The sequence below is a fragment of the Dermacentor silvarum genome, chromosome 2, assembly GCF_013339745.2.
Source record: "Dermacentor silvarum isolate Dsil-2018 chromosome 2, BIME_Dsil_1.4, whole genome shotgun sequence".
Classification (NCBI taxonomy): Eukaryota; Metazoa; Arthropoda; class Arachnida; order Ixodida; family Ixodidae; genus Dermacentor; species Dermacentor silvarum.
The window spans coordinates 55,710,567-55,723,504 of record NC_051155.1 but is presented as its reverse complement, the minus strand read 5'-3'; the positions used below and the strand labels follow the sequence as shown (position 1 = coordinate 55,723,504).

At 47.6% G+C, this 12,938-nt stretch overlaps 1 protein-coding gene across 1 annotated transcript; it reads right to left on the bottom strand.

Annotated features, from left to right (window-relative positions):
* Positions 1 to 10,900: 10,900 nt before the first annotated feature.
* Positions 10,901 to 11,490, bottom strand: LOC119441487 (uncharacterized). Its single transcript, XM_037706110.2, has one exon. The coding sequence runs from the start codon at positions 11,310 to 11,312 to the stop codon at positions 10,956 to 10,958; it is 357 nt and encodes a 118-aa protein (XP_037562038.1). The 5' UTR covers positions 11,313 to 11,490; the 3' UTR covers positions 10,901 to 10,955.
* Between the last annotated feature and the right edge of the window lie 1,448 nt (positions 11,491 to 12,938).

The following is a 12,938-nucleotide window of genomic DNA, read 5'->3' as shown; positions in this document are numbered from 1 at the left end:
CGCCGTACGCCGTGTTTTCGTCACTTATAGGTCGCGTTGAAGCGAGAGGCACGACAGCACGAAGGTCAATTAGCTCACCACGCTTTGTCACTCAACCGTTTTGACAGTTTGTTTCCGCGGTAAACGAGCGAGATGTGTTCATGTTTGCTTGTGCGCGCGTCACACCGTGCTTATTAATTTATTTAGTAAGCGAATATGGAACCTAGAGCATGGTGACAGCGACGGCAGAAATGCGCCTGGAGTGTCCATTATCGCAATAAAATAGTTGTTTTGGTTATAGTGCGGTACTGCTTATAGTGTGGATATTCGCGACTCCGGCGACTTATGTTATAAGCGGTCTACACGGTATAAGGTAATGTAATTTATTATTTTTAGCACTCACGATGAATTGAGGCTCCATAGCATAATTACTGCATCATCAGCCATCCAATAAAGCAACAAAAATGACAAAAATTTTCCATCAGTAATCTCAACCCCAGTCACCATCTGCTGGCGCAGGGACTGTAGGTTTAATGATAGTGAAGCTGATGACAAAGCCATGACAAGCAAACACAGGAACAGGCCAAGTGCAACGGCATCCATTTGTTCTGCTACAAGCCACAGTCCCCAGCAAATGACGCCTGCTGCCTTCAAGAATTGCTAACTATGGTCTATACTAGCTGTTACCGCTGGTGTTTTGGCAACCTGTCACAAGGCTTGGACATGCTAGCAAAACCACGCGGTAAAGCTAATACACTTTAAACAGGCAAATGGCAGCGACCGTAGCAATAACAGCAGAGTGGCATATACCCCTTTTCATGGCTTTTCCTGTGGGCACCGCAATGTTACGTGGCGACATGTCCATTGCTTGCCTGAGCTGCCTGCATGTTGACAATGGGTGCACTATCGTGAGCAATATGAGCGGGAACGCAGGAGTGCGTGTCACATAGCCTCGAATCCTGCTATGGCGATACGCGGCGGCTGCCGTCGAAAACAACGTGGAAAGGGGGATTCTGTTCTAATGACTGTTGGTACTCCCACCATGGGTCTGTTTACACAAAGTGCACAACTTCAACTCGCCAGTGCACAGTGATAACTGTTTGGTATTGCAGTTACTGGTAACTTTGTGCGCTTGTGAATTAAATCGGAATCAGTGTCTCTTGCACTTCGTTCTTTATTTGCCAATCACTCTGACACATCAGCTTGTCATGTTTCTTAGTAATGTTCCTTGCTGCGGTCACTATCAGATTATTTTCCGCCTAATCGCTCTCGGATGTGCTCAGTTGCCGTAAATTTGTTCTTGCCGCACACAAGGCTTGGGACGTAAATATTCTGTACTTTGTATGAAAGCTTGTAGCAAAGACATGAAATTGCTAATCGCTTGCTCTGTGAACCGTGACGAAGCGTTCAGCTTCGAATATTCATGCGCTGTCGGTGTAGTCCATCACCCACGCTTTGGCACATTTATTCAACAGTGTGCCCATTCACTTATTCTTGATATGTGGGCTTAAGTTTGAGTGCAACTTGAGGCAGATTGGTTTAGATAACATGCAAGAAACTTACTATGCCAGGAAGCGGCGCTACTCCCTTTGTCACTGTGTAACAAGAGGTACCTACTCTGCCGATGTCCCAGGTTTGAAGTCCTTTCGTTGGAGGTTAGCGATACTACGCTGGTGGATTAGTGAATTCCAGTATCCTTGAGGAAATCCATGCTTCACGAAGGGCCGGCAACACAGGCAGTCCTCGAGTAACAGCAGTCTGTGAACTTTGCCATACAGGTTCATTCAATTCCTTAATATGCCAGTCGCTATTTTTGCAGCCAACTAGAGCGCCATTGGTGCACAGTGCGTTAGGGCTCACCAGCTGCTTTTCCGACAGCTGATCACACAGCAGCAGGGCAGAAGTGGTAATGATTTCACATCGTGTTAATCCCAGTGTCCCATTGACGGTCACACGTGCGGCAAATGTTGGGTTGGGCGTAAGTGCCAGCAGGTTTCGGGAGAGAGGGGAAGCCTTCCTTTCACGGGCGGTATACAAGAATCGCAAGTGCCATCAGTGGCACCAGGCAGGTCATGCGAGATCCCTCCGACACTGTTCGATTCTCCTTGGTCCCCAGAAAGCAGCAAGTGTGGAAGGCTTCGCCACCACTCCTGTTTTCCCGCATATGCTTAGTGAACCACGTTTCTGTTGTGGCAATCGCCGCGTACCACAGCTGGTATGCCGAAAGCCCACTTTACCTAGTGTATTATTCTCTTCGAGGGAACCCTCAGTGATGTAAACTATAGCCAGCTGGCCTGCTCGAAGCGTTAGTTGCAAATGTGTTAGTTGCTTTCAGAGTGTGTACGTAGCTGGCATTCATTGTTTCTTCGAGCTTGTACAGGACCACAGCTGATGGGCAGGCCTGCGCTAACCGCGGTGCGTGGTGTGCAGAGGCATAGCGTCATTGGCATCCCCCCATATTCTTACAATATCCGTGCACTCTTGCTTGAGGCAACGTGTGGCGCGCCATAGCGGAAAACTACTGTGCAATAAAGGTATCTAGCGCTATGTTAAAGCTCTATATTGCTACGTGCTTTTCAAAAAAGATGGTGTGGACACTACAATGTAGTGGGACGTAACCGTAGGTCGCCTCTGGCTGACCTGAGGACGACGTGCTTGTTTTGATGTCGGCTGGCTTCCATGTTGGCCAGTGCTTGCTATCACTTGTAAATACACCTTGTAAATAGTTTCTCTACTGTGTTTCCACGTAACATTTATTTGGTGGAGGTGCTTACACCTCCCACGACCCGAGTCGAACGAGTCGCTGACGGGGCGGCGGTCGCTGTTGTTGGGATGTGCTCAGCTCGGGTTACCGTTGCTGGTCACTGGTGGTTGCTATTTTTACGGTCCTGGCGCAGTGCCCTCACAACCTCATACTTGGACTTGATTTTCTTTCTGCCGATCCCGCTTTGATTGATTTCTCCGCCGTGTCCTCCGCCTTTAACTGCCTCACCTCCGTGAACCCAGTGACCTCTCGCTATTGCTTACATCCTCCCTCTCGCTTACATTGCAGCGACATTGTTCGCCTACCGTCTACGACCGTGCCGCATGTCGTATTGTCATGTTCACCAGCTGTCCCAGATAACGCCTACTATGTGACGCCTCTTACTGAGATCCTGCTCACACGTGGTGTCGCTGCGCCCTATATGGTCCTGAGCATCAGCACCTTTGCCCCCTGCAAGACTTTCAGATAGAAGCTTTTTCACTGGATGCTACAGGTGTTGAGAAGGGCCCTCTGACGCAGACTTGTTGCCGCCGTGAAATTCGCAGCATGATTGCCAATGACCTTCCGCCTGAGCACACTGAAGCCTTTAGACGTATCCTCAAGTCGTATCGAGATATTTTCCGACTTCGGTAATCGGCCTTTGGGCCAGACGCCCGTAGTTGTGCATCAGATACACATAGGCGATGCCAGCCTTGTTCAATGGCGTCCCTATCGAGTGTCTGCGACTGAGTAAAGCGTTATCCAACAGGAAGTCAACAAGATGCTTGCGAAGGACATTATCGAGCCCTCCTCTAGTCCCTGGGCATCCCCCGTTGTTTTAGTTAAAAAGAAGGATGCATTGTGTCGCTTGTGTGTGCACTATCTCCACATCAACACCATTACGAAGAAAGATGCTTACCCATTACCACGAATTGATGATGCTCTCGGTTGTCTGTATGGTGCCACTTCTCTTCTATCAACCTTAGATCTGGATGTTAGCAGGTTGCTGTGGACCCAATTGACTGAGCGAAAACGGCTTTTGTCACTCGTGATGGGCTTTACCAGTTTAAGGTCATGCCTGTTGAGCTGTGTAATGCCCCAGCCACCTTCGAGCGCATGATGGGCTCTCTGCTTCATGGGTTCAAGTGGTATACATGCATGTGTTATTTAGACAATGTAATGGTCTTTTCGCCTACGTTTGATAGCCACCAGTTCAAGGTAATGCCTTTTGGTCTGTGCAATTCCTCAGCCACCTTCGAGCACATGATGGACTCTCTAAGTGGTTTACATACTTGTGTTATTTAGACGATGTAATTAAGTTTTCGCCTACGTTTGACACCCACCTCAAACACCTCCCTGCGATTCTTGACATGTTACATCGTGCCGGACTTCAGCTGAATTCGTCAAAAGTGCCGTTTAGGCCGTCGCCGCATTACAATACTTGGCCATATTGTGGACGATGCCAGCATACAACCTGACCTGGAGAAGATTTGAGCCGTGAAAGACTTCCCTGTGCCTAAGTCTGCCAAAGATGTTCGCAGCTTTGTGGGGCTCTGCTCCTATTTTCGCCGGTTTGTGAAGAATTTTGCAATGATTGCGAAACCGCTCACGGATCTTAAACAAGGCGCCCCTTTTACTTGAGGCCCTGCACAAATCGCGGTCATAGGTGGCCTCTGGCTGATCCGAGGACAACGTGCTTGTTTTGATGTCGGCTGGCTTCCATGTTGGCCTGTGCTTGCTACCACTTGTAAATATGCCTTGTAAATAGTTTCCCTACTACGTTTCCATGTAACAATATTTTTATTCCAAGACAAAAGAGAAATGAAAGGGAGTCTTGAAGAAGCATTAAAATTAGTAGCACATTAATTTCTATTTCAAATTGTCAAGAAAAGTTTTATAACTAGCGCAGAAAATGTCAGCCAAACTTGCCTTTGTTGAATTTTTCACCCACCAGCAGGTCAATGCAACATCACAGATTTCTAAGATATGTTCGTGTTCATTTGGGCAGTTTCTGTGTGGAAAAAAATTCTCAAGATTAGCAAGGCTTAATCTGTAGTTCATTTAGAATGCAGTGCAATTCTTGTATCAATAAAATCTTCCAAAACAAAGTCAAAATCTACATTACAGTGAGCCGGTGCGGGAACTTAAATGTGGTGCCATGAAAAGTTGCGGCATTCTTTTCTTCTGGCTTAAGAAGTCTTCGCTCTAGGAAAGACTAACCTATTTGGCATTTCAGGTAATCAATCTACCGATTCAGCTCAACATATTTTGTCTGAAGTGCCCGTTTCACAGCCACCTAAACCTTTCTTATCTCTGAAGTTTTGTCAATATTACGGTTACCCTTTCCCAGGAGCTACGGGCAAATATGGCAGGCCTGCCACCCCAATGTGTCCACGCAACATCCTGCTGTGATCAAAGGCCGTGAACACTGAGCAGGAAAGCCATCCTCAAACACGTTGGCGATTCCAACCGTGTGTGCTCGACTCACTTCATCCACACTGATTTCAGATGTTTCACTATGTCACATAACTGGAAGTACAACTGATCGATCAACCAGCCATACTGTCAGCTGTTCACATCCCTGTGCTTACAGGGTCTGCAAGACACTTCAGGAAGAGCAATGATATTTCAGACAAGGTTCTATGCGTACATTGCAAATTCTCTGTATTTTCTTTTATTGCAATTTCACAAAATCACGTTTAATAAAACCATCATCAGTCCCAAAGCAGACTGCGTTCGGCTTCAATAACAGCTGTTAGCTCGGATCAAATTATGCGTGTTGACGTTGGCCAGTGCTTCCACAATTGCAGCCTTGAACAAGATTTTTAGTATTGTGTGGCTCCTCCGTCTTGTCTGTTTAGGAAATGATCTCCAGGTCACCGTGGCCAGTGTGCAAATTGAGGACAACGTGCGGTTTCAGCTCCCGTATATTGCTGAAAGCTACAGCTCTGCAATAAACGTTCTAGACAAGTGATAGAGGGGTTCATGAGGATCGAGTGCCTAGACATCAGTAGAATTTTGAAGCAGTGTCCTCAAATACCTCACACACCTCATGTGAGCAGCACCACACTGGTACACACTCCATGGTGAACACCGACATACAAAAGCTATGCAATGTGAACTAGTTCAGCAGTTTCCCAATGAAGCAAAGAAGTTAAAGGAACACTATAATAAAAAATGATTGGTTGAGTGGTACTAGTAAACTCCCCTCATACAACATCAAACCACGCTTGCCATGCGAGGAAGCTTGGCAAGCCAGGGACAATGCAAAAACAAACAATGGGTAGCGCCGCCGCCTTGAAATTCCAGCACCTTCTCTCCGCGACGTCCCCGATTTCGACGGCATCTGCTAGGGCCTAGTTAATTTTTTGCCATCAAAGACGGACCACATTGTATTCTAAAGGAAACAAAAACTGGCCTTGGCAAGTTTCAACAGGATTAAATGCATTCAGAAACTTGTCCTCTATTAAATGGCTCGCAAACACAAGCTCTGTAGTCATGCCTAGGGCACAGTTGGATTTATAACACCAAGACACTTGCACTGTGTTATGATCACATGTCTGTCTTGGCTATACAAGGGACTAAATACAATGTCTTAATAGCTGGTGTCCTTAACACATTTAACACTTCCCTCATCACTGCTTGCAGTGTCCGCTATCTTGCGCATCAAATCCCTGGAGAGGGTATACCAACCGTTGTTAAGTTGGCTCTTGGGGCTGTCCACGCCCTTTGACATTTCGTTGCGATTCACGCCGATCTGGTGTGAATGCAGGGTGGATGGCCAAATACCTCTTAGTTATTCTTGAAAAATCTCTGCCGCTGGGGTCTCTATCTGACGATTGGAAATTGAACAAAATAATCCCAATACCAAAAGGCGGAGATGCTAAACGTGTTACTAACTATAAGCCTATTGCACTAACGTCAGCACCGTGCAAGATTCTTGAACACGTGGTCTCCCAACACAAATAATTTTTGACGAGCAAAAATTTCTTCAGCAAGTCTCGGCCCAATTTTTGCAGCGGCCTCTCGACAGTGACGCAATTTGTGGAAGTAGTACATTTCATTTGTTAAGTGCTAGATCGAAGAGACCAAGTCAATATAATTTATCTAGATTTTAAAAAGAGATTCGATACAGCTAGTCACATGATACTATTATTGAAGAGTCGTGTTAGCTAACTGCAACGTTGTGCAATGGATTGAAGCTTTTTCTAACAAATCGCCGACAGTTCGTTAGTGTTAAAGCCAGTTTTCAATATGTGAGGTTGTCTCCGGTGTGCCACAGGGCTCTGTGCTAACACCCCTGCTTTTCCTAATATATATCAATGGCCTGATAGCAGACCCATCAATTCAAGCCAAATTATTTGCAGATGATTGCATTATTTTTGGGCCTAACTTGTTGACTTCAAATATGAGTTGGACGAGGCACATTGACAATATAGTATAGGCAAGGCAAATCAAAGATTAGGATTTATTCGTCGGACTTTCAAACAAGCGCCCATGCTAGTTTGTCCTATAACGGAATATGTGTGTGAAGTCTGGGATCCCATATGACCAAAAGAACGCACTAAAATTTCAAGGTGTGCAACGGCATGCCTTGCGCTTCATTTTTTCCAAGTATCGAAGACGAGACTCTTTGTCACCGCTTTTATGAAAAGGCAAACCTATTACTTAAAACACGAAGGGAACAGAAAAGGCCTAGCTTTTTTTACAGCATTACAAATCGCCATGGTGCTGGTAAACAAGAAATGCTGCATAACCGAGACAATATCATGGGTGGCAAGGAATAAACATTCGAAGTACGTGAAAAAGGGCAGATTTTCTAAGGATTGTTTTAAATATTCTTTGTTTTTGCGAGCTGCGAGAGAATGGCATAAACTGTCGGAGAGAGTGGTAAACGAGACTTATTGCGAGCAGTTTTGGACCCACCTTCAACAATCCTCTTCTTAGTGGCGCATGATTTCAGTTTTGTTACCCTATAGTAGCGTACTAAGTACCACAAGCTGATGCACTAAGTGTTGTGAATTGTTCTTAACACTGTGTACAGGTGACCATATGCACTGCTGTGTGTTTATTTTTGTATAGCATGTAATACGTTATTGTACTCACTCCTACCTTGACCCTGTAATGGGCTGATGTTCAAATAAATAAATCTTAATCTCAAGCACAGCCCACGCTTTTCTGAGGAGCAGTAGCAACATTCTGGTATTTCAAAAGCAGCCGTTTGCTTTCCAAAATAACAGCAGAATGCACATTTGCAACAGTGGTACACCGCAATCTTGAAGCCAATGAAATACCCAAGGCACACTCAACACTGTCACAGTGCTACGAAGTTCACCAAAGCTTAATAAGATTGTCATACATACATGTCACTTCCTAACCTATTTTACTAGCGCAAGCGAGCTATAAAATCAACGTTATAATTTTTTTACTCCCTTCAATGCCAAGTCATTAACATTTCTTTGAGGGTGCTGTCACAGCGGGGGGAGACGTAATGTGGACATCACCTGTCATTTATCTCTAAACCACATACAAGGACTAAGATGCAATTGCTGCTAAAAGCACTTGCATTCTTTTGTCTGTGGTTTGTACAAGTCCTCTTAGCGGGAAGTACGTCTAAGAGCAAGTACCTAACTAGGCAAACAAGTTCTTTCGATACATACAAGGAGCCAGACACTTAAAATGCAAGAAGCATGTCTGACATGTCAAGCAGTTGAGCATTTCATTAACACTTTCCCTTCCACACAATTTCCTCACTTCACCACAGCAGCCACATTACTGCATATCCGAAGGTAATCTGCCAGACCACTGTCTGAGCACCGCTAATTACCAAAACACGAGAAAAGGGGAAAACGGTCTCGTCGAGGTTGGGCAGCAACATTGCCACTTTTACATTACCCTGTCACAACGGCCGACCACTGTTCAATCATTGTGGTAAAAATTTTCTGCCAGAAGTGCACCATTAGCAGCACAGCTAAGGCTTTTGCTGTCAGTACTAGGCGAGAGGCACACAGGGAAAGAATGCAAAAGGTCCATTTGATTTGCCTGCACTTTCTGAACTATTTCAGGAGGTGCTAGAATTCGCTATTTGTTTCACCTATTCAGCATGGCAGCATCTGCACATCGTCATGTTTCACACAAGGCAGGCTTAGTGCCAAGACAAGTTGCTCGCACTCATCAGAGGCGTAAGTAGCATACTCGCAAGTACACGGACTCGTGTTCCCTCCGCAGCCTTGAGCACAAAAGGCGCATTTGAATTAAAAGGCATGCAATTGCTTGCTGCGCTCTCAAGGAACTTGGACTCCACAGCATAATTACCGGGTCAATAGTTTTACCACTAAATAAAGGCAGACAAATTCTTCAAAGCTATATTTTGCATTTCATTGGACCAAATTGTCATTTTTCAGCTGACAGGCAATTTCACATTGACTTGCAGATAGTGTGGCAATATTGCACAATTTTAACATGTTTTGAATCAATGTAATTCCCAATAAATCTGCTTCCTTTTGAATGCGATGTTTCAACATTCATAAATACCACTGACAAATAACCTCAAGCTCACAGCAAAACTTCTATCACAGAAAGATGGCGCAAAAATTTGCTGCTTGTCTTTCCATCAATTCTTGTACAATTGCACCCTGAATCACTGATGATCTAGTACATTTCAATCCGAGGGCGACTCTACTAAGGCAATCTGAAGCGAGACCTACTACACAGTTGCATCGCCTGCAAGCTAAGCAACCACAGGACAGTGGCTGAAGCAGACAGCCTGCCCAGTCAAACCCAAATGCGAGTCACCTGTGAGCACCACCAGCCTCGCTCCACAAAGCAGGTTCTCCAAGTAGACGACGTGGGTGTTACAGGCTACAGGGCAAGGGGGGAGACGATGGGGGGTAGGGAGGGGTAACTGGGAGGGGGGGGGGGGAGGCGAGAGAAAGAAAGATGCAATTGTTCATACCCAGACCAGTCAAACCCAGCGGCGTGGCGAATGCTCGCACAGCGCGTTCCCCCCAATGGTTGCTTAGTGGTGGTTCCCGAGGCATTGCCATGGGGCCTTTCCACACTGCCCTAGAAAAAACGGAGAGAGAAAGATGTAGTCACTGGCTCCAAGTCGTGATTGCGACAGGCCGAGCAACTTTTTTTTCCAACAAAACCACAAGCCGAGATGCTGCAGATCAGCCTTTTTTCATTTTTATTGTCCTCGCGTAGTGCTCCCTGCAACAACAACTGCACGGCACACTAAAATCATCAGCCTTTGGAAAGAAGATTGTACATGAGGCATTTCTCTTTTTATACACAGTCAAAGAAGGAAGGAGGAAAAAAAAATTAACGCCAGTCCTACGCAGCACACGCGCACACAAAACACACACGAAGTTTTGTTAAAGAAAAAGTTTTTCTCGAACACAAATGTCCTCGAACAAGCTCCGTTACGTAAAGCCGCAAAGTTCAACCCTCTCGATTTCTTCGGTAATTTTCTTCTAGCAGTTTTTTTTTTCTTTAGCCGTATGCGGCGCGCCCGGTAAATGAGTTAAAAAAACGTAAATACGCGAGCCAAGATCGGTTGGCACATACCGACGGCTCCGAAACGCCACCACAAAAACACGTTCACAGTCAAGTCACCAACGGAGATCAGGGTTAAAAAAAAATCCGGGGGGACGGGGAGGTTTTGGAAGCCAGCGCACGAAGAAGGCGATGCGAACGACGAGTCGATGACGTACCACTGCTCGAAGAGGTCACCGATCTTGTTTTTCCCTTCTCCGTCGCGAAGGCTGCCGCCACGTGTGAGCATCCATTGTGGCGTGGCTAGGCCTACACGAGTACGCAGCATCCACCATTTTTTTTTTCTTTCTTTTCAAAGATGGACGCCCGGCGCCGGCAGACGAGGTAAAAAAAACGAGGCCAGGGCTCAGCTTCCTCGCACCGCTAAGCTACGGGAAGCGGCTGACGTCTCTGCCTGACCGGATGAATGGCGCGAAAGAACGTAAGAAAAAGAAAAACAAACGTCGAATGGTGCTCTGTTTCAGGAATGGAAAAGTAATGCGATGACCGGAGGGAACAAATGCAGTCCTAGCGTTAACCGCCACGAGACGGAGGGAGGGGGGTCGAATGCTTTTTTTTCTCTTCACGGCAGGCCTAGAACGATGACAACGCAACAACGAACTCCTTGTGTGCGGCGGCGGAGGTTACTTTTTTTTCTTTATCTCCGTTCTGCCTGGCTGTCCCGCGCGCGCATTTCTCACGGCTTCTCGTCGCAGTCGCGCGATATGTGGCCCTGTTTGCCGCAAGTGTAGCAGGTCTTGCCGTCTTCGGGGCACTCGCGGGCGATGTGTCCCGCCTTGCCGCAGTTGTAGCAAGTGAGCCGGCTAGGGCCAAAACCGCCGCCGCCGCCGCCTCCCATGCGGCTTGGCGGGCCTCCGCGCATGCCTCCGCCGCCGCGGCTACTGCCGCCACCGCGGGAGCTGAACCCACCTCCGCCACCGCCGGAGCGGTAGGAGCTGCCGCCGAACGATCCGCCATAGCTGCGGTCTCCCTGCGGGCACTCGCGGGCGAAGTGGCCGGGCTTGTGGCAGGCGTAGCACTCCTGGCTGCTCATGTTGACGGTTGGTCGGTAGTCGGGGGTCCGGGAACCGAGCGGTGCGATGTCTCCGTAGAGGTGGTCGGTAGCGGGAAGCAGGTCCGAGAACCAAGGCAGCAAGTCGAACGCTGACTGACACCCACCGACGCTGGCACGAAATGGAACAAAGAGGGCCTTTTGCACACGGACCACTGGCACAGCTCACGTGGTGCTTTTTGTGCACACGGCTCGCAGCGCGAGCCCCGCTCGTCACCAAGGCGTGCGCGTTGCCCCCGCTTCGACCGGCCGGCGCCAGTGGTCAACCGAAACCACGCGAAAAACATTTTTTGATGTACCACACGCAGAGGGCGATGGAGCTCCCGCACCCATTCGCTGCTGCAGCCAGGACGCGCGCAGATGACGAGAAACGGCCAACACTGCGTTCCACTCGCCTTCTCCGTTGAGAATACAAATCGGGAAAACCGCACGTTGCTAAATGGTGACACGCGAACAGCGAGATAAAAGAGGGTCGGCCCGACCGACTATTTATTTGCCATCGAATCGGTGGTCCTGCATGCGCCTTTAAAATTAGCGCCTCCGCAACGACTGAAGTATTTGTTTACGACGGCCGAGGTCGTTACTCCCAAGGCGCGTCGCCCGCTCAAGGCCGCGCAGACCGTGCGTGTAGTAGTGCTATCCGGCTGCGTGATAAGAAGCGCGAATGGCTGCAGCATTTCGACATCCTGCATTGCGCAAGGTGTCTGCTCTACACAGCGATGCCGCGTACCGGTGTGTAACGAGTTGGACGACCTCGTAACTTGAACGTGCTTGACAGACGCAAGCGTGCGTCATTTCTTGCGCAACACCGAAGCGCGCCAGATTGCAGCGACTACGTGAGGAGAAACCGAAACTCAACGTGAGCCGCTGCAAAATTTGCCCAATTCATGTTAGGAAAGCAATAAAACAATAATCTTCAGAAAATAACGAATATCAACTGAAAATATTGTGAAATTTTTCTTAAAAGTATTTTTTAGGTCTTTTGGCGCGCTGCGTGCGCTTCGCCGCCGGCTCGAACCGTCAAAACGTGTCAAAACGCTTAAACTGGGTAAAAAACGTACAGCGAAGTTTTCTTTGCCGACCCTCGCGTGTTTTTCGTGGCTGCTGCTGCTGGTTCGGTATCTCGGCGGATATATTTGTGGATATATATGTATATGCGCCAAGAGCCGTAGCGTTCCCTTTTCCCGAAGAGGAGGGGGTGTCCGCGAGCCGAGCTAACTGCCACGAGGGAGCATAATAACTGTGCATAATGGCATACCCGGCAACCGCCGTGAATCGTACTACGTGGTAACATTACAGCAGTATCCGTAACAAAATTCAGCTGGTAATTGATGCTGCCTAAGGTTTGCGGCACGGGTAGGGAGGGGGCTGCCTGTCGCTTATGTAATGCATCAAATTCTAGTACCAGTAAAACGGTGGCCTCAGATAAACCGAACCCTAAGCGAAGAACACACGAACTGCTGGCGATAGTATGCAAGTAGGTGAAAGACAAAGGCATACTTATGTGCGTCCCTCCGTCTCTACAGGTTTCTACGGGTACTGCTTGAAATGTTGACCGCCATGATTGCCTGCAATTACTATCGCCTTAATCTCGACTTGCTTTGTGTA